The sequence below is a fragment of the Lissotriton helveticus genome, chromosome 10, assembly GCF_964261635.1.
Source record: "Lissotriton helveticus chromosome 10, aLisHel1.1, whole genome shotgun sequence".
NCBI classification, from domain to species: Eukaryota; Metazoa; Chordata; class Amphibia; order Caudata; family Salamandridae; genus Lissotriton; species Lissotriton helveticus.
This window is the reverse complement of record NC_136071.1, coordinates 1,182,678,597-1,182,705,554: the sequence shown is the minus strand read 5'-3', so window position 1 is coordinate 1,182,705,554 and position 26,958 is coordinate 1,182,678,597. Positions and strand designations below refer to the sequence as shown.

At 44.4% G+C, this 26,958-nt stretch overlaps 1 protein-coding gene across 1 annotated transcript in view; it reads right to left on the bottom strand.

The window, feature by feature from the left end:
• Positions 1-26,958, bottom strand: part of LOC144784920 (vomeronasal type-2 receptor 26-like) — a 106,520-nt gene that overhangs the window by 12,381 nt on the left and 67,181 nt on the right. The window contains exon 2 of the mRNA XM_078664033.1: positions 7,481-7,604. Coding sequence (XP_078520159.1) covers positions 7,481-7,604 — 124 coding nt within the window. The remainder of the gene's footprint in view (positions 1-7,480; positions 7,605-26,958) is intronic.

Sequence of the window (26,958 nt, the reverse complement as noted above, 5' to 3'; positions counted from 1 at the left end):
TCAACCACATAAAGTTTCGGGGAAGGATCGAAACGAGGATAGAAGATTGAATCAGACATTGTCTTGGTTCTTCTATAGACTTCAAATGTAACTCCAAATAAATTATAAGATCTATTAGAAATCTCCAGAGCTTTAACATCAGAAACTCTACGACAGGAGATAAGGCAAAGAAGAGTTGCGAGTTTAAAAGAAAGAAACTTTCTGCTCAAAAGTGAATTATCTGGCCAGGAAGTGAAGAGATCCAGAATCAAATTCACATCCCAGAGAGTATTATATTTCGGCCTTGGGGGCCTCTTCAAACGGATACTCTTCATTACCCTACAAACGATCACATTCTTCCCGATTGACTTACTGTTAAAGAGGACATGACCAGCAAAGATCGCTGATCTATAACAGTTGGATGATCTATAACTCAACCCCTTGTCGAAGAGTTCAGCGAGGACATTTACTATATCAACGATAGGTGCTTGAGTGGGATCCAATTCCCTCTCCATGCACCAACGAAACCAGCATTTCCAGATGTTGTTGTATCTGTAGTGAGTTCCTGGTGCCCATGACTCTTTGAGGAGAGTAGAAGCTGATGACGAAAGTCCTGAGACTTTGTTAGATCGCCTGACACTCTCCAGGCAAGAAGGTACAAACTCCCTGATAGGGTCATTAGGTGAGGATCTCCGTTTACGTCTGTAGGTAGATCTGTCAGGGAGGGAATCAGAAATGGAATTTCGAAGGTCAGTTCCAGAACAGTGGGGAACCATGCTTGTGATGGCCAGAGGGGAGTTATTAAGACTAGAGAGCACCGATCCTGCCTCACTTTCTGCAGGACTCTCTGTATCATTGCGAATGGGGGAAAGGCATAAGCATTGATCCCTGACCAGGTTTGGAGAAATGCGTTCACTTCCTGTGCGCTGGGATCCGGCATCCAGCTGAAGTAACGCTCTAGTTGAAAGGTGAGACGGCTCGCGAATAGGTCTATCTCTAATGGACCCCAACAAGAATTTAGTGAGTCGAAGACAGCGACGTTCAGTTTCCAATCGCTGTAGTCCGAAAGGAATCTGGAATTCCAATCGGCAGAAACGTTCGACTTCCCTGGGTAGTATTCCGCTCTGAGGGCAATTTTGGGTTCTAAACAGAACATCCAGAGTTTCCTTGCTAGGTTTGAAAGGTCGGCAGACTTCGTGCCTCCCAACCGATGGATGTAGGCCACTGCCGAAACATTGTCCATTTTCAGAACAACCGATCTCCCTTGAATTGAGTGCTTGAAACTCATAAGGGCGTATAGGTCAGCGGTAAGTTCTAGGAAATTGATGTGGTGAGATGACTCCTCCTGAGACCAGACACCACCCGTATTCTGGTCTAGGAAACAAGCACCCCAACCATGAAGGGAAGCGTCTGATTCCAGCACAAAATCCGGTTCTGACCCGAAAATTGCTTTCCCATTCCAAGCTTCCAGGTTTTTTAACCACCAGTTCAGTTCTGTTTTGGCCTCCAAATCTAGGGAGACTCGGTCTTCGTACCAAAGACCGGACCTCAACGCCCTTCCTTTTATCCTTGGTAAGGCTCGGTAATTCAGAGGACCTGGGAAGATCGCCTGGATGGAACAAGATAAAAGACCCAGAAGTCTTGCCAGCTCCCTTAAAGGGATGTCTTCCTGTCTTAAGACATGACGAATCTCTTTCTTGATATTTGAGATTTTTGAAGGAGGTAGAAGAAGAAGGCACTTGGAAGTGTCTAGAGTGAAACCCAGGAACTCCAGAGATTTGGAGGGGGTTAGAATAGACTTCTCTTTGTTGACAATGAAACCTAAACTTTCCAGCAGATTCATAACCGTTTCTAGGTCGACGTGAATCTGAGGAAGGTCCTGGGACATTATTAAGATGTCGTCGAGGTAAAAAATAAGACGAACACCCCGTCCTCTTAGGAAGGAGGCTACTGCTCTAATTACCTTGGTAAAACACCAAGGGGCGGACGAAAGCCCGAAGGGGAGAGCCCTGAACTGATAAAGATGATTTTTCCAAAGAAATTGTAGGTAAGGTTGATGTATTTCCGCCATCGGAATAGTGAAGTAGGCGTCCTTCAAATCTAGTTTGACTAACCAGTCTTCTTTTTGAAGAAGGTCTCTCAGAAGATGTATACCTTCCATTTTGAAATGCCTGTAAACGAGAAATTTGTTCAGGCCCTTCAAATTTATAACCGGTCTCCAACCTTTCCCTTTTTTCTCGACAAGAAACAAAGAGCTTACAAAGGTTAGAGAATCTATGGAAACTTCTAATATCGCTCCCTTTTGGAGCATAGAAGATATCTCTTCCTCTACTATCTTCTCCTTCTCCATTGAGATGGGAATATCCCTCAGGAATGAGGTTTGAAACGGAGTTTGAACGAAATCTATGACAAAGCCTGTTACTGTGGACAGAACCCACGGGTCTTGAGTTATTTCCTCCCATTTGTTGGAAAAAAGCTTCAGTCTGCCTCCTACTTTGGGAGGGGAAGAAGGAGAAAGTAAATGAAGGGAACTTACTTGGAGGGTTTGATGAGAAAGATGATCGAGATCTTCCACCCCTTGCTCGATTTCCTCTTCCGCGGTTGGAGGTGTTGAAGTAATTGTTCTGGTATGAGCCTCTTCCGAAGGGGCGTGATCTCTGGTAGGGCCTTTGGTTATACCGGCCGGAAGGGAGGCCCCTTCTTCCGGCCCTTCCAAAAACATTATTGTTGAAAGCTCTCTTCATATTCTTTTGTGCCTTATCAAGAGCAGTAAAAGTCGAGACGTACTTTCCTAAAGATCTTATAAGCTCTTCACCAAAGAGCAGGCCCTTTGGATTCAAAGAACGTTCCTTCTCAGCCATATCTGTGAGTTTAGGGTCTAGTTTAAAAAGGATGAGCCTACGCCTTTCAGCGTTGATACTAGTATTGGCATTACCTAGGAGAATGAGGGCTCTTTGACTCCAACCTCTTATCTCATCAGTATCAAGCTTGGTACCTTTAAGGTAACATTCCTCAGCGGAGTCAAGAACTCTGCTCAATGGACCAAGCACGTCTAATAGGCGATCTTGGCACCCTTTAAACGCCTTTTCGAGACCTTTTCTAGGGTGGCGACCAAGTCTAAATAAGTATTTGATTAATTCAGGATCCAAATTAGGAGCATAACATGCTTTCTCATCGATTGAGGGTCTTGAACACTCGGCCCTTAGAATATTCCTTGTCCCTCTTTCAAGGGGAAATCGAATCCATTGTTTGATAAACTTTGATACATGCTCCTGAGGGGACCATTGTGTGGAACGTGGATGCTTTAGATTTAGGGGGGAAAACATCTCCTCTCCCAAGGGATTTAAAATACTATCCTTGGATGTAGAGGGGGCTTCATCCTCCTCATCAAAAATTCCAATGTCGGCATCATCCAAGTCCAGAACGTATTCGTCTGGATTTAAGTCGTCATCATCATCCGAGCCCTCCTGGAAGTCTTGAGCAGTTAGAGATAATGAGCCGCTAGGGGCATCCAAGGTATTTGGGACGTAAGAGGCACCCGAATGATGTGTGTCATAAAAGACATCTCTATTATTTGAGGTGCGAAGACCATCCGAAAATGTTGTGGTGCCAAGACCACCAACAATACCAGAGGTGCTAGGACCTCCTGTGCTCACATGGGTCTCGGTAGTGATGTTGTTACTTTTTTTGGTACGTTTTGCACCCACCTTTTCACCATTAAAAACATCAGAGATATCCTCTTGTGGAGGTATAGGTCTCTTATAGGGGGCGAACTGGGCAAAGGTCTCCCTAAAACAGGATTTCATTTCTTTCTGGATCATAGATCGGAAATCCTCCTTATTAAAGTTAGGGATTGTAGCACTGTTTCCTTCTGAATCTGAGTCAGAAAGGTTTTCCATATTGCCTTTCTTCTACACTTTTTTTTTATATCATAGTAAGAAGCTATTCACCCCTTTTTTTAAATTTGTTTTTTATATTATAGTAAGAAGCTATTTGCCCTTATTCCTATTTGTGGGTCTTTATGTTCACCTACTGTCAGTATAGGTATAGGGGGTGAACCAAAGGGAGTCTATTGGAAAATAATTATTCCTGAAAGGAAATTTAAGTATGCAGGCACGAGTATTCAAATGCCTAGACCCTTTAACGCTCCCTTTTTTTTTTTTTTTAAGATCTATCCTTTAGGGCTTGATACCAGCAAAAACCGCGAAGCTCCGATGTCCACAAACAGCTGAATTTCAACTGTCACCGGGGTGAGGAAAGTCCCTAGGCGAGGCACTCACGAAGCGTGATGCTCGCCAGGGAACTTTCCTCTAATACACCTATTGCGTGTTTGTTTCCTGTTACCCTCAGGCACGGTGCTTACACGCTGAGGGAGAGAAGCTCCGTGAGGAAAGGCACATCGATCGGCCTAAGGTCAGCGTTTCGTTTCGTATGAACGCCGCATCACGCACTCGCTTCTGTTAGGCAGCGAGGCTGCGCGTGTGGTAGAGCAGGCACTTTGCGGGGACTGTCTTTCCGGGCTGCGCGTGGGAAAGCAGGCGCGCGGCTCACTGCGGGAGTAAGGTTTTCGATAAATAATTGGGGCTAGAGTAGTATGGGCCTAAACCCGAAAAAGGCCGATCTCGTGCGAGGGAGCTTAAACAATCCATCTCGAGTGAGGGAACATGAATGGGTGTTCGCGAGGGGGACTCGTTGAAGAGGGGGATATAGGCGACATCATTAAAGCCTAGACACTAAAAGGGGGAGGTAGGATCTCCGTAAATTGCAGATCCGGTGAGGTGGGGGGGGGAAACCTACATAAAGGTAGATAGAAAAGAATCCAACAGCAGTATGATGTGAGGATTAACTCACCCTTAAATTAAACCTCCCCAGGATTTAAGATCCATAACAATATTAAATAACAGTAACATTAAAATGAGGGAGAAAAATATGAGCTACTTATCTGCTTGGAGCCGCATTTAAAAGAGGCTGATGGTTGCTATGTGTAATGCTTTACTTCTTTTTGGAACCTTTATATTGTGATGCGACTGGCTTGGATCTGCAATTAAAAGTCATTGCATAATGTAGCCTCCGTTCTTGTAATGAAATTGTGAATACCCAAAAGTATGAAATTCACGCAAAAGTATAAGAGTGAATTTATGCTCACTATTTACAAGACAAATATACAAATCTACATATTTAAATTTAGACTTGTAGTGTGCAGTAAATTTACTAGCTTTGGCTATTCACCATTTCTGAGTGTAAATATACTACATAGGGGCCGATTACGATGTAGGTCGTAAAGCTTCCAAACCTAGGTCATCGTCGGTTTCAATTCCGGCTGGCTGATTACAATACAGCCAGTCAGAATTGAAACCGGACGGTCATTCCAGCTGGCTTCCGAGAGGAGCCCGCCAGCCAGTCGGAACTGGCCCGTAATCAATATGGACGGCGGTTTGCGATGCACGGGTTTACAGCAGGGTTTTCATGTAGGCCTTTCTCACATGGAAACCCTGTCGGAAATCGTGTTTGGGGGCTTCTAGCAGGGCTCCATTCCCTTTGCTGCCTCTGTGCCCCCCTGTTAATCTCTGCACCATTTGGCAGGCACATTGAGGTGTCTGCCACGAGGTGCAGGGATTAACACAACCTCACATTTCCCTATGGGAGCATGTACTAAGGCCAGTTTATGGCTGTAATACATGCTCCCATAGGGAAATGTAGGTTTGCAACTGCACCATGCACGGTCCCATCATAATTAGGCGTTCAGGATCGCTGACCAGAGGTCAGTCGGTCCAGTTTCCACCACGGTGTCATTCAGAGGAAACTCCGACCAACATCATAATAGGCCCCTTAGTATGGACTTACTTGCCCCATCACAAAGAAATCGGGAAGTAGATCCTAAGAGTGAAATGCTACTACTAGTAACTTTTGACACAAAGTCATAGCCACTGGGTGAAGATCTCCTAAGTGTAAAGTATAGGATCATTTTTTTTAAAGTTTATTAAACTTTAAAATAAATTATACAAATATTTCTGTTACATATTAATGAAAATTAATTTTATATATGTACTTTAACAGTAGAAAAAAATAAAAAACTATTACAGCACAACAAACTCAGTTTTGAAATAAAAATAGTTGACGATTTGAATATATTAAATTTAAATGACATTTATTTTTTTAATTAATTTTAGAAAATTCCTACCTAAATAACATGTCCATATTTATTTATTATATAGTAATGTTACCAATAATATTCTATAGATTTTTTTTAATTAAATTATCTTTAAATAAATAAAGTTACGTTTATTCTTAAGCTTAAAGGTGTGTTAAACTATTTAATAATAAAGAAATGTTTATTTTAAAATAATACATTATTTCTTTAACATTAAATTACAGTTATACATATGTTTTAAAATTCTAAATACATTCTTTTATTTTAACATTACTTGTTATCTGGTGTTATTATAAGAGCCTGTCTTTGTTACTATAGATAGGGGGTTGTTGAAGTACCAGTGGTTGGCCATATGTGGTGCTGGGCTTACTCCAGGTCGAGCTGGAATGCATTTACATCTGCTTTGGTGAAATATTTGGATATGCTAACTACAGAAGTGCAGTTTGTGAATACCAATGGGCTTACTCTTTTGAGGGTGAAAATTTGCACCTTCCTAAACCTGTCCGTAATCACTTTGCTAAAAACCTTTTTTTTACCATGAGCAGCAACCAAAGTTATCTATTAAGATATGGTGATGTGGCTCCGTCCTCTAGTGCTGGCGTACCTTAGGCTGCCTTGTGCCAATTACACCCTGACACCACAGGGTGAGGGTGATTGAGTTATGTCACGTTAAAGATTTATACTGAAAGTGTACTCTTCCAGAACAGAATTCAATGTTTCATAAAATTACCACTTTGTATGTGTAATGTATGGTACATTTTCTCCAACTTTACACCTGCCTTGAGGATGCGTAATTGTTTCATGCCTATCCTTTTCTATTAAAGTTAGTAGATAGGGATTAGTGTCAACATCCATGGGTGAGTGCGCGCGAACATCCATGTACCACCCATGTTACGCCTCCATGGCGTAAACTTGCTCATAGTGCTACTTTATGCTATTTAGAGTTACAGTCCAACTCAATTCAGAATCTGCACTGGAAAGTAAGTCTCAAAACAATACTTTGCACCACTTTTCCGATGCAAACCAAGAACAAACTCTTAGTAAATCTGCCCATAAGCATAACACAATGGTTGTTATTAAAAGGGTATTTCTACCCAAAGGAGTCCTCTTTCCCAACCTTAGAAATATGAAAGATTGAGGGGAATAAACAATAAGGTTCTGAATCTATGCCTTTCTATTTGCATGGAGCATTTTGATGCCACTTCATTGCATAATTCTCTATATTAGAAGAAATGTTACTTATGAACTCCTAATAAGAAATTACACTTGAGAGTAATGTACATGTGCAAGTCTTCTCATTTGGGTCTTTGGAAAGGATCATTGGTAGGCATGCAGTGTTTTATCACCTACCAATCTTGTTGGTAATCTCTCCTTCTGAGCAGGGGGCACAGACATAGCAGCAGATGGGTTGCCCCTCCAGAGGGACCTTCCTGTACCCAGGAGGACAGCTCTCACTGCACACAGAGTGAGGGACCTGGAGAGGAGGGTAAGAAGAACATGTGTGAGAAATAAACTGGGGAAGAGGCAAACGTCAGATGTGACATTATCACACAAGCAGCAGATTGAGAGACAAATTGTATCTATAAACTCATATGAGATAAAAGAGGAGGATGAGATAAAGGGCAGATGTCAGCATCAGTGTGAGCAATACTTGAAGGAAGAGATGTGGGGCACATGTGATTGCTTCAGTGCGAGGGATCCAGTGAGTTAGCGATGAGTGGGCAAATGTGAATGCATCAGTGAGAGTGATACTTGTAATGATGCTTGGAGGAAGAGATACAGGGCACATGTGATGGCATCAATGTGAGGGACGCAAAAAATGAGAGATGTGGGGCACATGTGATAGCAGCAGTGTGAGGATCCAGGGAGTGAGAGATGAGGAGCACATGTGAGTGCATCAATGTAAGCGATACTTGGAGGAAGAGATGCAGGGCACATGTGATAGCATCAATCAATCAATCAATCAGAGCATTTGTATAGCGCACTACTCACCCGGAGGGTCTCAAGGCGCTGGGGGGAGGGGGTCCGCTACTGCTCGAACAGCCAGGTCTTGAGCTGCTTCCTGAAGGCGAGGTGGTCCTGGGTCAGGCGGAGGTGGGTCGGAAGGGAGTTCCAAGTCTTGGCGGCCAGGTAGGAGAAGGACCTTCCTCCTGTGGTGGCTCTTCGGATGCGGGGGACGGCGGCGAGGGCGTGGCTGGTCGATCGAAGCTGGTGTTTGGGAGCGTAGAAGTTGAGGCGGCTGTTGAGGTATCCTGGTCCTTGGTTGTGTAGGGCTTTGTGTGCGTGGGTGAGGAGCCGGAAGGTGATTCTCTTGTTGACCGGGAGCCAGTGCAGGTCTCTCAGGTGTCCGGAGATGTGGCTGCGGCGGGGGATGTCCAGGATGAGTCGTGCTGAGGTGTTCTGGATCCGCTGGAGTCTCTTCTGGAGTTTGGCGGTGGTTCAGGCGTAGAGGGAGTTGCCGTAGTCCAGACGGCTGGTGACGAGGGCCTGAGTGACCGTCTTCCTGGTCTCGGTGGGGATCCACCGGAAGATCTTACGTAGCATGCGAAGGATGTTGAAGCACGACGAGGAGACGGCGTTGACTTGTCTGGTCATGGAGAGGGAGGAGTCCAGGATGAAGCCCAGGTTGCGTGCGTGGTCAGTTGGTTTGGGTGCGCTGCCCAGGGCGGGGGGCCACCAGGAGTCGTCCCAGGCGGAGGGTGAGGATCCCAGGATGAGGACTTCCGTCTTGTCCGAGTTCAGTTTCAGGCGGCTGTTCGACATCCATTTGGCTACGTCTGTCATCCCTTTGTGCAGGTTGGCTCTGGCGGTGGCGGGGTCGTTGGTGAGGGAGAGGATCAGCTGGGTGTCGTCGGCATAGGAGATGATGTTCAGGTTGTGCTGGCGTGCGATGGCTGCGAGGGGGTTCATGTAGACGTTGAAGAGTGTTGGGCTGAGCGAGGAGCCTTGAGGAACGCCGCAGATGACTTCGGTGGCCTCCGATCTGAACGGGGGGAGGCGGACTCTCTGTGTCCTTCCGGCGAGGAAGGAGGTGATCCACTCCAGTGCCTTTTCCTGGATTCCGACGTTGCTGAGGCGCTGTACTAGGGTACGGTGGCAGACAGTGTCGAAGGCCGCGGAGAGGTCCAGGAGGATGAGGGCCGCTGTTTCTCCGTTGTCGATCAGAGCGAGGGATCCAGGAAGTGAGAGATGTGGGGCACGTCATAGCATCAGTGCGAGGGATACATGGAGTGAGAGATGTGGGGCACATTTAATGGCATCAGTGCGATGCATCCAGGAAGAGATGCAGGGCATATGGCATAGCATCAGTGCGAGTGATCCAGGAATTAGATGCTGGCAGATGTGAATGAATCAGTGCGAGGGATCCAGGGAGTGAGAGATGCAGAAGACATGTGATTGCATCAGTTCTATGGATCCAGGGAGGAACAGATGCAGACAGATGTATTTCATCCGTCTAATGGGTCCAGGGAGTGAATGATTCTGGGCACATGTGATTGCATCAGTGCAAGGGATCCATGGAGGAACAGATGCGGGCCAATTTATGACAACATCAGTTCACAGGATCTATGGTTGAAGATATGTGAGGCAGAAGTGATAACATCAGTATGAAAAATCCAGGGAGGAAATACCAAAGGGCACATGATATTACAGAGCGAGAGGCTTGTGGAGGAGGAGACACAAGGTACATGCCCTATTAATACAGAGCCAGGAGTTCTGAGGACAATGAGCTAAAGAGACTGGGTGTTCTTAGCAGGCTACACAGGGTGTCAAATCCACAGATCAATTTGACCACTTTAAAAATAAGATTTTCTTCAGAGTAAACAAACTTGTTTGTGGACATTGACAAGATTTTGCTGACTCATTCCCACCTTTTAAATAGTGGAGATTTACATCAGTCATGAGCAGGTATAAATCCATTTCCAGAGTGCAAGTGTGCAATAAACAACTCCAGTATTGGTGAAAATGCCGAGGAAGTGGTTCTCAGCAGTAGTGCAACATTCGCTTTCTAGGAGCACTTCTGAAAATGTTTAGGAATTCCCCCAAAAATATTTTGTCCTTCAAAATATAAGGGCAAACTTGTTGAGTTATATTTATATTTTATTTTGTGTATGTGACAGTCAAAGAACAAGTCCTTGGAGGGAGACGAGACAAAGATGATCTGCCAAAATATTAATGATAGGTACTTTTAATTCAATTAAATTCTTATTTATTGTACTATGGAACTCAACAGAGATCCACATAAAAAATACAGCAATTCATCCTCATCTTCAATGCAAGAAAATTAAAGCAAAAAACAAACACATACCACTACAGTTGAAAGATAAATTGTTCATCCATACAAAGTTAACACACAGGGATCCATAGGGTATCCCTCAGATGACCCAAAACTGTAAATGACAAATCTAATACAAAACCTCATTCGCTGAGAATATATACAACCTTATTGGGGCATATTAACAAGGGCTTGATCTCCACTTTTTTTGGCTTTAAAAGCGGGGATAAAATTATTGCCCTACTAACAAGAGGGTGCTAACATGCATAAGCTCATGTTAGCACCCTTTTACCCGACGCCTCCCTTTGCATCTCAAATGAGATGCAAAGTGGGCGTCACTGGGCAGTACAACCTTGGAAATATATATTTGGAGAAAACTGCTGTTAAAATGCAGACTTAGCTATCCCTAACATTGGGGGTGGATTGTGCTGATGTGACCACAGGGTCGTATCAGCAAGGTTATCGCCGTTTTGCAGGGAACGCCGATTCCCCCTCTCTCTATAGAATTTTCATCGCCCTGGAGAAGCGAGTTGTTAATAACGCGCTACCAGGGAGATAAATTCCAGAGATAGTCGGCGATAAATAAACAAGCGCTAAGCGCGCTTGGCATTTATTTATCTCCGTCCTTGCAAATATGCCCCAAAAAGTGCAAATTCAAAATAACAGTACTGAATACAATGCTCTACTGTAAAGTGCCAACATCTGACATAGTGCAAATACGCAACTAAATCAATGTAGGCAAAATAGTACAACGCTCTCTGCAGTCCTTCGTCTTGGAAAGTCGATGTTTCCAAGACGAAGGACATGGAGAAAGACGAACGCCAAGCTTGTTGAGCGAGACGCCAGATTAATACAAGACGCTTTTTCGCTCCAAGCAAATCATAGGAAAACAACTACAAGGCAACGAAGACTTCCAGACTCCCCTGGGTTCAAGAGCCAAGCTTCCACAAAGTTAAAACTTCATACTGGAAACAGCAACGTTAAAAGCATGACTGCTGTTATTTTGCAAGAAAGGATGTGAACCTTAAGAACCAAATTGAGGTCCTGAAGAGAGTTCCCTCCCCCAAGGAACTCGAAACGCGTCGACCACACCGTGCAAGGCCAATCTGTGTTTAAAAACTGAAAACAGATTTTGTAAATGATCGTGTATTTCAGATGGCCGTTTGTATAAAGTAGCTAATGTTTCATTGTAAATTCCAAGTGGATTAACCGACTGGTTATTAGATAGATAGATTACAGTTCTGTACCTACAATTTTGATTTGTGTTTCTTTCCTTTCACCCTCCCTTTTCTCCACACAGTTTCCACAAAGTATGTATGAGTATGACTGAGGTTATATGAGTAAACACTTGTTTTGAATGAGTACCCTAAGTGAATGTAAATACTGTTAATAGGATTTTTTCCTTTTCCTTTCTCCTGTCTATTTAACTTCTTAATTTTTATAAAAATGAAAAGTTGCCGCTTAAATAATTCCGAGTGACTTTGTATTGAAAAATAAATAGATTAAATTGAAAAGCTCACCAGTCTGAAGAACTAGTTTTATTTCTGTTCTTCAGGTTACAATTATTCAAAAAGAAAACATTGCAGTATTGGCAATTGTAATAGAACGATTTTTAAACCACATTTTTTAATAAAAGATTTTGGAAGAGGACAAACGCATTCTGGCTAATCTCAAACAGTTACAGAGATGTTATATAATTAGAATAAAGTGTGCTTCTTCCCTTCAAGCTATGAAAGATTTCAAGCTTTAGTGCAGCTCGGATAGAATCCATTTCACTGCCCAGTAGACTGTCCCCCCACCTCAGGACGGCTGACATAGCAAGCACGGTTGTAGAAGATAGTCTAAATTCGAGCCCTGGGCACATGGAGAAGTGAAAGTCTTCAGGTCACGTGTGCGCCCTTCTACTTACTCAAAGAAGCATCAGTGCCGCTCGTCCATCACTGCACAGGGATAACTCACAAATGGCCGCATTTTTGTCTTATAAACTGAGAGGACTTGTGTGAAGTGCCTTTGCCCACAGCACTTGTACAATCTGTGCATAGCAGAAGCATGGACTATGCCTTATTTTTGCAGTGTCTTATATGATCTTTGTTTAAGCATTTACTTGGGAAAATGTTGCCAATGTGAGGGTAAAACTGCACCACTTCCACCTTTGCATTCCCCAGGGACCAATTGAAGTTTTTACAGATTCTGCGCCCCTTAGTTCTAAAAATCATGACTTTGCTCTTAGATATATTTATTTTTAGAAAGTGTTCTTGCAGATACTTCTCCAACACACAGAGGCGCCTATGGAGGCCTATCAGCGTTAAGTCCAGCAAAATAACATTGTCAGCATAAAGAAGACAATCAACATTCATTAAACCTGATTTAAATGGATCCCCCTTTGTCTGGCCAACTCTACGAGGCAAATCATGAGTGTAGAGTGAGGAAAGAAGAGGCGCAAGCAGGCAGCCCTGCTTTACACCATTATGCATCCCCACTTCACCGGACAAACCCTGGTTCCCTCCCATCAGGACCTGGGTCCAAGTAGAAGAGTTCAAGGCAATTATTAACCATCCGAAGATGATCTGAAATCCCAAGCGCAGACAATGTTGTCCACAGCATCCCTCGGTCAACCCTGTTGAATGCTGTGGAGAAATCAATAAAGGAAGAATGCATGGGCCTTCCCCTAGCTAAGGGATACTTTTTGACCAGGGTTTGGAGGACCGTGATATTTGAAGGGTAACACAATTCTTACAAAAGCCAGCCTGCTCAATAGGTATGCGCTTTATTGCAGAATGCCCATTCCTGAAGGTGACATACTTTACTTTTGGCACATACCTTGCCAGTCACATCCAGAAGGGCGATTTGTCTATAGCTGACAGGAGAGGCTTTTGAATCCCTTCTATATAAGAGTACCACAATACTTCCTTTGCAATGAGATGCAATATCACCAGACCAATAGCAGTTCTGGAACAGAGGAAATAAAAAGATAGCCCATTGGGAGGCTTCCTGTTTAATGAGTGCTACCGGTAGTTCTTTAGGGCCCATAGCACCTGAAGTTTTTGCACCCTTAACGAATCCTTCAATCTCCTCACAGGAAGGCGGGCCGTATAGTTCCAGTGAACCTGCTTCAACACTAAGCACAAACTGGCCACTGTGGCCTAAATATTTACGAGAATTAAATGAAGTAGAAGATTCCCTTAGATTGATCCATTTCCAACCATCCTCCTTCCTTCATTCAGACACCTTCAGTCTAGTTCTTATACGCTTAAGGCACTTGGTTTCCCTCTGCTTCGGAATTAGGGAACATTTAAATTGTTTCCTTACTAGGGAGTTTATTTCACAATTCACCTTTATTAAAGCTGAAGGGATCTTAATAGGTGACTTGACACTTTTACCTCTATCTTTACTCCCAAAAGTTTGAAAAAAGGGCAGCTGCTTTTCGAACCAGGAGACAGGGTCATCTAAGGAAAATCCAGAGGGAACCAGGCTTTCTGTGCAAAAAATATGGCCCAGGTTCCTTATGGTGTCCCATGACCAGAAAGTGCACCCATTAGATCTGTTGTAGGGTACACTGTCTTTCCCAGAGTTCCAGGAATCCAAATCAATAGACACTGAAAGGATACTATGGCCACTTAAATCAGTCCCCAAAACCTCCAACTGTGTACACACTCCAAACATTTGATGAGATAAGGGTCATTTACTAGACCCTGTGTTTACTAACCTCCACACCCTACAAACTAAAGAGTCCCTCCCCCTCCCGTGGACGGACCATTTTTTTGGTCCCCTTCCGCTTACCAGGGGATTTTAGGAAACCCCATAAACCCGCCACCTATACTAGGGATAGAGCATGGTCCAGACTTTCGGCTGAGGATTGGGCCAAAGCCCTGGACCAGGCAACCCCTAGTCCATCGGAGGACCCAGCCACCGCGGACAGAAAGTTCAGGGAGTGGATCTCCACCTCCCTCGACTCCATCCTCCCCATAAAAACCTGTGAGGATAAAAACGGGAAAACTGGGTCAGCTCCATGGTACAGCCCGGAACTAAGACCTCTCCGCATTGAGTGTAAAAAAACGGAGCGACTATGGAGAAGGGACTGGATCCATACTAACAAGGACGCCTACCGTAGGTCGGTGAGATCTTACAAAGCCGCCTTGAGGTGCACCAAAGCCGCATATTATGACACCAGAATAAGGAATGCCACCAACTCAGCGAGAGAATCTTACCTCATCGCCAAAGAACTGCTGAAAATACCGGCGCCCCCTTCTTACAATTCATCTTCGCCGGACAGAAGCGATGAACTGGCAACCTACTTCGACTCTAAAATCACCCGTATCCTAGTCTCCCTCCCGCCTCCTAGTCTACCTAATCACATGGACTCTGACGCACTCACCAATCAGACAGGAAATATACTGCCCCCACAACTCACTGCCTTTAGGGCAGTATCATTGGACGAAGTAGGATCAGCCCTGGCCAAACTGAATAGCAGCTCCCCCCTTGATCCCGTACCTATCAGATTCCTGAAAGCAGTCGTTCCCACTATCCTCCCCACCATCACGGAACTCATCAACATCTCGCTATCCCAGGGCTCTGTTCCACCGAGCTGGAAGAGCGCTGTAGTTAAGGCTCTTCTCAAAAAGCCCCAACTAGACCCCTCCGACTTGGCCAATTATCGGCCAATCTCGCTCCTCCCCAGTATCAGCAAAATAGCAGAGAAACTGGTAAACGTCCAACTGTCCCAGTTCCTTGAATCAAACAACCTTCTACGTCTGGGTTCCGCCCTGGCCACGGTACAGACACCGCCCTCCTCGCTGTCATCGAGGAGGCTAGGTGCATTCTGGATTCAGGAGGGTCAGTGGCAGTCATCCTCCTGGACCTCAGTGCAGCCTTTGACACGGTGAATCACCGTGTCCTACTCCACCGGCTGGCCGTGGCGGGACTCGCGGACACGGCGCTTGCGTGGATAGAATCTCTCCTATCAGGCCGCTCTTTCCAGGTATGGGACGGCAATTCCCGCTCAGCCCCTTTCTAAGCATGAGCGCTAAATCCGCTCCGATCGCGGATTTTGCGAATTTTCGGTAAATTCGCGATCCGCGAACTCTCGCGAATTTGCCGAAAATTCGCAATCCGCGAGCGGCGGATTCCGGGGGCAAAAGTTCAACCATTCCTGGTCTGTTGTAACTAATTTACGATGGCGCCGGCAAGCTGCCAGCGCCATCCTAAGATAGCTACTAAATTAGCTTCAACAGGAAGCTCTAATAGATAAGATAAAGCAGGTCATCGAGCGCCTGCTTTATTTAATCTATTAGAGCTTCCTGTTGAAGCTAATTTTGTAACTATCTTAGGATGGCGCTGGCAGCTTGCCGGCGCCATCGTAAATTAATTACTACAGACCAGGAATGGAATTATACCGTTGTGGAGGCTGGGCAGGTGTGCCTTCTTCCCAAATATACCGTCGAAAATCAGCTGTGACGCTGGACAAAGGCCTTTGCATCTTTGACCTTCACGAGCGCAATCCCCGTGCTGTTATGTGGCCAGGGGCTTCTGTCTCTACATCTGCTGCTCTGATCAGTCTCTGACCTTGTATACACACAAGAGCCATGTGCACTCGCATGGAAGCGCCGTCCGTTTGGCCCCGCCCACACACTCGCGGTGTGCACCGTCTTCCCGCCATTTACCCACTATGATGGGCAGATCACTCAAGGGACCCCTGCGCCCTTCGGCGCGATTGCATAGTACCACACACCTGGCCGCTGTAGACAACTCTCTGCCACTTTAAGCAGCTGTAGTGTAGTAAAAGCACTATACATTTACCCAACGAGGTAGCACTTACTGATCATCCAGTAGAAAGTACTCCAGTTGAGTAGAGGTATGGCACAAAACGGTGGCGTCTTCTTGAATAAATACGAAGGGCAGGGTTCAATCTGGCACGATGGTCCACTCCTGCCATGGAAGCCACGCCCCCAAATCCGCCGATCCGCTAAATCCGCGGATTTTGCGGATCCACGATCCGTGAATCCGCAAATTCGTGAATCGTGGATCCGCAAAATCCGCCCATGCTTACCCCTTTCCCCCTCACTAGTGGAGTTCCCCAGGGGTCGTCATTAAGCCCTACTTTGTTCAACGCTTATATGGCCCCCCTTGAGGATGTCGTCTCCCCTTTCGGAATCAAGATAGTGAGCTATGCGGACGACACGCAACTGGTCGTCTCACTCTCTCATCTTGACAATCACCCGGACAATCTGTTGAACTGCCTCCAGGAAATCCACCACTGGATGTGCGAGTCATCATTGAAGCTCAATGGATCGAAAACCGAAGTCATGCTCATGGGCAAGAAATGGTCCACCATCCCACCTTCGGTCTGGCCAGACGCTTTCGGTGAGGTGCCCTCCCCGAAACCAGAAATCAAGACCTTGGGAGTCTGGCTTGAACCGGAGTTGTCCATGAAGACCCAGGCAGCCAAAACAGCAGGCACCTGCTTCGGACTTATGCGTTCCATCCGTAAAATCCTCCCACTACTTCCGCCCCTATCTAGGAAACTCTTGATTCAAGGTTTGATCCTTGCCCGGCTAGACTATAGCAATGCTGTCTATCTGGGAGCCCCTGAATCTACCCTGGCCAAACTCCAGCGAACTCAAAACGTGGCAGCCCGGCTCCTTATGGGCCTCCCTTCCAGAACCTCTGCCAGACCAGCGCTGAAGGCCCTACATTGGCTTCCAGTGCGGCAGAGGGTAGAATTCAAGGCGATGTGCACTGCCCACAAACTCCTCAATGGTCTTGGCCCTTCTATCCTGAGATACATGGTCACCCCCTACAAGGCCCCTAGACTCCTATGCTCTGACAACGAACGCCTGGCCACCGTCCCGAGATTCAGGAAGGCACGCACTGGCGGTAGACGGTTCGCAGTCAAAGCGTCTGCAGGATGGAACTCACTTCCCCGCTTCCTGCGACTGGAACCCTGCCACCACCTCTTCCGTAAAAAACTGAAAACTCTGCTTTTCCCCAAATAAGCTCCCCTTCCCCCTCTGGTCTCCACTTGTATCATTAGCGCGGGGATGCCTCCGGGTCACCAGGCGCTTTATAAATCGCTAAATAAAATAAATAATAATATAATATAAAATAAGATACCACCATATAATTGATTCGGGATTGCCCTCATGGGGGGTGAAAAGTGTATGAAGAGTCTTCAGGAAATCTGCCATTTAAACAAATTAATTTGTGTAATTCAGGCTTTCCAGGAAATGTAAATTCTGCCTGTCTGATCTAACCTTTTCAGGTAAAACAACGTCAGAATGCACCACTCCTCATCAATTTGGTGTAACTAAAGGTCATGCAGGCAGAATTTAAAAGTTTAGCATTGAAGTTCCCTACAATAATAATCAAAGAGCATTGCTCCAGAACACTAATGCTATGAATGAATGAAAGCATGGAATCGACGAAAATATCATGGTATTTTCCTGGGGGATAAATATATTTACAACCAAACGAGATGATGACAGCCCTCCATTCTCATTAGACAAAGCCAACTTTAAGCACAGGCAAAGATTAGAGGGGTGAGCAAATACCTTTGGATTCCAATTTATATCATTGCTAATAGGTATAAAGCAGCATTTATTTTATTTATTTATTTATTTATTTAGTGTTTTCTATAGCGCGAACATGACCCAAAGTAGGGTATCAGAGCGCTTTACATGAGCGTTTCAACAAACCGAGACATTAAAGAAAAAACGGTCATTACTGTTTTACGACATTACACTTCATGATAGCATATAAACACATATACAGTCAATAGTTAAATTACCATAACGCAGCTTAAGAAAAAGGATGACCTTATGTACAATCCCCAAGGTTAGCGGTACCTTGAACACAAATGAACAGTTTATAGACACAAGTTCTGCTATTTGGCCTTTTGGGAGAAATGTACTCATAATACGATTTTGCTTGCTTTTTGAATGTTGCAATGGATGTAATTCTTCTAATGTTTGGGGGGAGTGTGTTCCAAATTCTCGGTGCTGCCCCTGAGAATGCTCAATCATAAGTCTTTTTCTTGCAGAAGCAAGCCGGTTTCAGTAGTAAGTCTGTTTTGCTCCGGGAGGATCGGTTCCCTCCCGAAAGCGTGAGTTTCTGTGCAAGGTAAACTGGAGTTTTGTGTTGTATTGCTTTATGAGTGATGCATGCCAACTTGAATTGAATTCTTGCTTCGAAAGGCAGCCAGTTTAGTATTTTCAGGCGAGGGGAGATATGGTTGAATTTTTGGATCCCGTTATCAGTCTTGTGGCTGCATTAAGACATGCTTTCAATGGGGCTGTTCATATCTTGGGGAGCCCAGCCAAGGTAGTGCACCCATATTCGATCCTTGAGATGACCAGGGCCTGAACTGCTGTTTTAAGATCTGGTTTATTTAGGAATGTAATAAAACGAGGAAAACACTTTAAATCCTTCAAGTGGAGTTTATTCTGACACCCACCGATAATTTGCTGCTGAAACTGCAGCAACTGACACTCTGTGTGACTCAGCTCGAGCAACACGCTCTCACTGATGTCACATCATTCTAAAAGTGGAACATCAACATTAAAGAAAAATTACAACACATCTCTCTTTATAATAATAATAATTAAAATAAATAAAAAGAATAAATAAAAAGGAGCAGCAACACAGAAGTATACACAAAGCAATAAAAGTAATTATTTAAGACAATAATCCTGAAGATACAAAGATGACTTCTTGACTCTGGTACTATGAGAAGAAAGACCAGAACCATCTGTATGATTACCACTCTGCGGCACATTAACAGGTGGCAGACTTCTCTGAGTTTATCACAAATCTGATCCCTTTGAAAATTGTCTTGACAATGACCATCGTTGGACTGGGAAAAACAAGATTTAGACTTGACATATTCATCCCCCTTTGTACACTTTGCCAAACGAGACATGCTCCAAACATCCCCCCCCCAGCAAGTATGAAAACATTCTTCATAACTTTAACAATATGCTTTGGCCCAAAATATTTAGACTCACCTTTAGGTGACCAGACTGCTTTCTTCACATAAATAAAATCACCCACTTTCCCCAAAAATTTCTTAACCCCCATTTTAACATCACATCTTTGCTTATACTTGTATTTATAACTTCTAATTCTCCAGTTATCTACAACACAACTCCTGTCTTTTATACTCAACCATAAGGCATTAAGTTTAGAACCAGCAGTTCTACCATTGAGTTTCTTAAAAGGCGAATAACAAGTCACACTGTTTGGAGTGTTTCTATGTGTCCACAGTTTCTCTCTCAGTATCGGTCTAAGCGGAACTCTCATCTCCAAAGCAGACTGGGCGGAAGCTCTGATTAACCTGTTCATGCTCTCGACCAAATCATTGGCCTGAGGGGCATAGAGAGCAGTCTTATGATGTTTTATGGACAGATCTTTAAGAAAATCAGACATTTCTTGAGAGGTAAACTGAACCCCGTTGTCAGAAACAAGTATACCAGAAACACCCTCACCTGTAAAAGAATCTTTCAAAAAATTCTATGATGTTTTTTGTCACAACTGAACTCATACAAGCAACAGACATCCACTTTGACGTATAATCTACTAAGACCACAACAAATCTTTCAGAAGGAGCTAAATTCCCAAATGGACCAACAATATCCACCGCAAGTTTGGACCAAGGACATTCAGGTATAGCAACAGGAGACAGAGGAGTAGACCTTACTTTCCTGGATTTATCATTCCCGGCACAGATAGTGCAATCCTTAACCACTTCTTCAACATGATGGTCAACCTCAGGCCACCAATAAGACTCCCCGATCCTAGCCTTGGTAAGACTACGGGCAAGATGCCCTTCATGTGCAAGATTGATAACCTTCTCACGCATCTGAAATGGTGGTTTCAACCTATCACCCCGCAAAAGCTCACCTTGCACAATATTCAACTCTTCACGAACATTCCAATAACCTTTGACACTTTCAGGAACCTCTTTCAAACAAGGCCAACCATTGACAGTAAAATCCATAGCTATTTTTCTTGCCTCATCACTAACTGAACCATTCTGTCATTCTTCCTGGTTAATGGCTGATTCCTTTACCCAAGAAACCTTCACACAGTCAGCACTGGATACTGAGTATTTTTCCAAAGTTGTGTTAGCTTGTTATTTTTCCTTCTTTATGTTGAATTGTCATTTTAGATAATTTTTTAGTCTAATTTTTAGCTGGTTAAGTTAATTTGCCTTACAGGACGACTATGGCTACTGGAATGAGCCAACCTCCTCAATTTTTGAGCGAGCAAGGTGAACCTATCCTTCCGTGGAAGAAGTGGAAACCAATTTTTGATTCCTATTAAATTGGCATTGATGGGGAAAAAATTTCTGCGGCACGGAAGATAGGTTTATTGTTGCACAATCTTGGCACTGAGGGTAGAAATATATATGACAGTCTCGATCCCATACCTATTGGCAGAGGGGCTGGTGAGCCTAATGATGTTGAAATGAGTATTCTTTTACTTGAAAAACATTTTGGAGCACGTTTGAATGTGGTTATGAAAAGACATCCATTTTTTATGCGTGTCAAGGTAAAGGAGAAAGAGTTGGCAATTACGTTGCAGCTCTCAAGTCATTAGCACAAACATGTGAGTTTTAACAATTGACAGACTCTCTTATTCGTGATCAACTTGTCCGCTGCACTAGTGATCCAAAGATTCAGGAAAAGTTGCTATCCAAAAATCCTAACTTGAAAGAGGCCATAACCATTTTTGAAAGTGTTGAACACACTGCTCATTGGGTGAAAGAAATACGTAAGAGTCCGGGGCATGTTGATCCTGTTACCAATTTGAGGAAAGACAACCAAGACAGTGTATCCTCTGAAAATCATGTGGCAACTAGCAATAAAGCAACCAGTAAGCAAGAGAAAAGTTTGATTAAATCTGACAAACAGAAGTTCAATTTCAATTTGAACAAAGATGGGAAGTTCAAATGCCGAGGTGTGGAAGCCAGAATCATGGGCCGAATTTCCCAAATTGTTATGCCAGGAGTACTAATTGCAGAAATTGTAGCAACAAAGGTCACTATGTCCGTATGTGTAGAAACACAAGAGTAAATTTGATTGAAGACGATGAGGAATTCACGCAACAGGGTATTCATTGTATTACTAATTCTACATCTGAGGACTCTCTCAGTATACTTGATGTAAAGACAATTGACTCTGACACTAGGACTATGCCAGAATGTGATGTGTGCATTGGGTATGAAATTGTTCCAGTCTTAGCGGATTCTGGTTCCCCATATACTTTGATAAGTGATACATTTGGTTTCGGACTTTTGGGAACAAGAAATTTGAACTTTTGGCACCTGATATTAATCCTGTGGGTTATGGAGGACAAAAAATTGATTTGATTGGTTATTCCATCCAAACTATTGTGTTCAAAGATAGAGAAACAGTAGGTAAGGTTTATGTTGCAAAGTGTGGGGATAATCTCTTAGGTTGGCGTCACCAAAGAGATCTTGGCATTATTTTGAACCCAAATGCACCAGAACAAGTTATGTTAATTTCTTTGCAGAATGGTGTCCAAGACATCATTAACAGGTTTCCTGAAGTTTTCAGTGGACTTTAGAAGGGTATCAAACACAAAATTATATTAAAGGAGAGTGCAAAACCATCTGTGCATAAAGTAAGGAAAGTGCCTAATCTTATGATGGAACTACTTCGAGAGGAGATTGAGAAACTGCTCAACTTAGGTGTTATTGAGGAAATTGAGTTCTCAGAATGGCTCGCCCCAATTGTTTTGGCCTCTAAGGATAAAGGAACTAAGATTAGAATGTGTGTGGACTTAAGAAGCCTGAATAACTCAATTTGGGTTGACAGACAACCTCTTCCCAACATTAATGAGACATTGTCAAAACTTGGGGGTGCTACTGTGTTTAGTGTTATGGATTTATCATCAGCTTACCATCAGATTTTACTTCATGAGGATTCAAGACCTTTAACATCTTTTGTACCTCCTCTAGGTGCTTACAGATTCATAAGGATGCCTTTTGGTCAGGCAAGTGCAGCAGCTTGTTTCCAAAGGGTGATGAAAAACGTTTTGTCTGGAATTGATTCTGTCATTATTTTTCAAGATGACATTCTTGTCCATGGGCAAGATACAGCTAAGCATGATGAAATCCTTTTTTAAAGTTTTATCCAGGTTGGAAGAATATGGTCTCACTTTAAAAAGTGAGAAGTGTAAATTCAGGGTCAACTCAGTGTTTTATCTTGGGCACTCTATATCGGGTGAGGGCATCAGTCCTAAAGTTGATCTTGTGGAGGCTATACTACAGGCACCACCTCCTACCAACAAGGAGCAGGTTAAGTCTTTTCTTGGTTTAGCCGAGTATTACTCAAAGTTTGTATGTAATTTTGCAAGTGTAATGCAACCTATTAGGACCCTTCTAAAAAAGGGTACTGTTTTCTGTTGGAATGACGATTGTGTAAATGCTTTTGACAAAGTAAAAAAAAGTGAAATTGCGATGATGCCAACCCTGGGTCATTTTGATGTACATAAAAAGACTATTTTGACCACTGATGCAAGTCTGCGTGGATTAGGGGCCGTCTTATTCCAGGTTATTGATGGAAAAGAAAAAATCATTGGTTTTGCGTCACGGTCACTTAAAGGAGCAGAGGAGCGTTATTCAGTGATAGAAAGTGAGGCTCTTGCTTGCTCATGGGCCATTAATCGTTTCAGGTTCTATTTGTGGGGTATACCATTTTTGGTTAGATCAGACCACAAGCCATTGGTACACATGTTTTCCTGCAGGAATGTGTAGAGCACCACCCCAAGAATTAAAAGGTGGATTGATGGGCTTTGGGAATTTAATTTTCGTGTGGAATATTTGCCTGGACTTAAAAATGTTCCGTCAAGAATGATCCATTGGCAATTTGCTCAGTAACACCTTTCAAAAAGATGATAAATTATTTTCTTGCACTTGTCATGTTTCTCAAATAATTGTTCTTATATTTAAAAAATAAATAAGATAATAAATAACAAAATAAATTAAAACAGTTAACTTATCTTGAGAATGATGGTCTATTTTCTTTAATAAGTATATAATATTCTTCTTTCCTTTTGAGTAGTTGTCTTCTAAACAATTTTGCGCATGCTCACCTCTTTTTTACCTGAGCATAACCTGGAAATACTTTTTTGCTGTGAGATCATACTGTTTATGCTTAACAAACATAAACCATTTAGCGCATGCTCATAACCAAGTCTTTGCGCATGACGTCAGCTTGTGTGTGCCCTTTGTCTCGTCTCGCGTTCACTTCAAAGAAAGCCACTCAGAGGGAACACAATGCCAGGCTCTCATAGAAGTGCGGTAAGAATCTCGAGTAATTAATTCACGCGCATGCTTCAAAAGATGCTGCTTTCACGCGCATGCTGCCAACTGTAAATCGTAAACCACATGCTAGCGCTTTAATTTATAGCTTCCTTTTCAGCCACAAGCAAATGCAGTTAACGCTTGGTTAACTCAGTCTATTCCACAAGTCTTCTGTTAAATAATGTGGCCCACAGCCACATTAAGTCCGAAACCAGTGAAGCAAAAAGCAAAAATTTGGGGTGACCATAGGATAGCAGACCCTACTCTCCTACACAACCCCCCCCCCCAAACGCAGGGACATTAGACTAACCTTGACCAGTTGTGTCTTCATGTTCTAAGTGGAAGTACCTGGAGAGACCATCTGCGTTGCCATGGTCAGTCCCTGGGCGGTGCTCCACTGTAAAGTCCATCCCCTGTAGGGAAATGGACCACCTGAGTAGTTTGGGGTTTTCACCCTTCATCTGAGTAAGCCATAAGAGGGGCTTATGGTCGGTCTGAATCTTGAAGTGAGTGCCAAACAAGTATGGTCTCAACTTCTTCAGGGCCCACACCACAGCAAAGGCCTCCCTCTCAATGGCTGACCAACGTTTCTCTCTGGGGGTCAGCCTTCTGCTAATAAAAGCAATGGGCTGGTCTTGACCATCTACATTAAGTTGTGAAAGCACAGCTCCCACTCCCAACTCAGAAGCATCTGTTTGGACAATAAACTCTCTTGAGTAGTCAGGACTCTTCAGGATAGGTGCAGAGCACATGGCCTTCTTCAGGTCATCAAATGCCTTTTGACAGTATTCTGTCCACTGAACCTTTTTGGGCATCTTCTTGGATGTCAGATCATTAAGAGGAGTCACAATGGACCCATAGTTCTTAACAAACTTCCTGTAGTACCCAGTCAGGCCCAAGAAAGCTCTGACCTGAGTCTGGTTAGTTGGAGGAGTCCAGTCCTTTATGGTCTGAATCTTACTCTCCAGAGGTTGAACTTGGCCTCCACCCACAAGGTGGCCCAAGTACACAACCTTACTCTGCCCTATCTGGCACTTGGTTGCCTTGATAGTGAGGCCTGCCTTTTGCAGAGCCTCTAGCACTTCCTTCAGGTGGACCAGGTGATCCTCCCAGGTGGAACTAAAGACAGCAATATCGTCCAGATATGCTGCACAAAAGTTATCCAACCCAGTAAGGACTTGATTCACCAACCTTTGGAAGGTGGCAGGTGCATTTTTCAAACCAAAGGGCATCACCACAAACTGATAATGCCCACTGGGGGTAGAAAATGCTGTCTTGGCCTTAGACTCCTCAGCTAACCTGATTTGCCAGTAGCCAGCTGTCAAGTCAAATGTGCTCAAATACTTGGCAGAAGCCAATTTGTCTATGAGCTCATCCGCCCTTGGAATAGGGTGTGCATCTGTCCTAGTGACAGCATTGAGTCCTCTGTAATCCACACAGAACCTCATCTCTCTCTTCCCATCTTTGGTGTGAGGTTTGGGGACCAGAACCACTGGGCTAGCCCAGGGGCTCTCTGAAGGCTCAATGACACCTAATTCCAGCATCTTTTGCACCTCAGCCTTGATACAGTCTCTGACATGGTCAGGCTGCCTGTAAATTTTGTTCTTCACAGGGAGACTATCACCAGTGTCCACCACATGGGTACACCAGTTAGTCTGGCTGGGTGTCAGGGAGAACATATGTCGGAATGGCTGCAAAACCTGTCTACAGTCATGTTGCTGACGTTCAGTGAGGCTGCCATCTAAGGCCACACCATCAACTGAGCCATCCTCAGGGTTCTGAGTCAGCAGGTCTGGGAGAGGGTCACTCTCTTCCTCCTGCCCCTCATCTGTAGCCATGAGCAAGCCCATGTCTGCCCTGTCAACATATGCTTTCAGCCTGTTAACATGGAGCACCCTGTGGGGGCTTCTGGGAGTTCCAAGGTCCACCAAGTAGGTAACCTCTCCCTTTTTCTCCATGATGGTATGGGGTCCAGACCATCTGTCTTGGAGTGCTGCTGGGGCCACTGGCTCCAGCACCCATACCTTCTGTCCAGGCTGGTATTCAGTCAGGACAGCCTTTTGGTCATGCCAGGCTTTCTGTAAGGCCTGGCTAGCCTCAAGGTTTTTGGAGGCCTTCTCCATGTATTCAGCCATCCTGGAGCGGAGACCAAGTACATAGTCCACTATGTCTTGCTTGGGCTTTTTGAGAGGTAACTCCCATCCTTCCCTCACCAGACATAGGGGTCCTCTTACAGGGTGCCCGAACAACAATTCAAAGGGGCTGAAGCCAACCCCTTTTTGTGGGACCTCTCTGTAAGCAAACAGAAGGCAGGGCAGAAGGATATCCCATCTTCGCCTGAGCTTTTCAGGTAATCCTTTGATCATGCCCTTTAGGGTCTTGTTAAATCTCTCAACAAGCCCATTGCACTGTGGATGATAGGGAGTGGTGAACTTATAGTTGACACCACACTCCTTCCACATTGCTGTCAAGTATCCTGACATGAAGTTTGCACCTCGGTCAGATACTACCTCCTTAGGAAACCCCACTCTGGAGAAAACTCCAAGTAAGGCCCTGGCCACAACAGGAGCTGTTGTGGTCCTAAGTGGAATTGCCTCTGGGTACCTGGTGGCATGGTCCACAACCACCAGTATGAATCTGTGCCCAGATGCTGTGGGGGGATCCATTGGTCCAACAATGTCAATCCCTACCCTTTCAAAGGGCACCCCCACCACAGGTAGTGGTATCAGGGGGGCCTTTGTGGAACCACCTGCTTTGCCACTTGCTTGGCAGGTTACACAGGAGCGACAAAACTCCTTTGTATCTTCTGACATGTGAGGCCAGTGAAAGTGACAGACAAGTCTGTCCCATGTTTTGTTCTGGCCTAGGTGTCCTGCTAAGGGAATATCGTGTGCCAAGGTAAGAAGGAAGCCCCTAAATTGCAGAGGTATGACCAACCTCCTGGTTGCACCAGGCTTGGGGTCTCGACCCTCTGAATAAAGGAGCCCATCATCCCAATAGACCTTATGGGTACCTTGAGCATTCCCAGCAGCCTCAGCAGCAGCCTGCTGTCTGAGGGGTTCAAGAGAAGGACAGGATAGCTGAGCCTGCCCCAAGTCTGCCCTAGAAGGTCCCCCTGTCCCCAGAAACTCAACCTGATCAGGTTCAAGCTCTATAGGGACAGTTCCTTCAGGGGTCTCAGAATCATCTTCCTGTGAAGGCTGATCCTCACTTGTAGGCATTTGGGAAGGC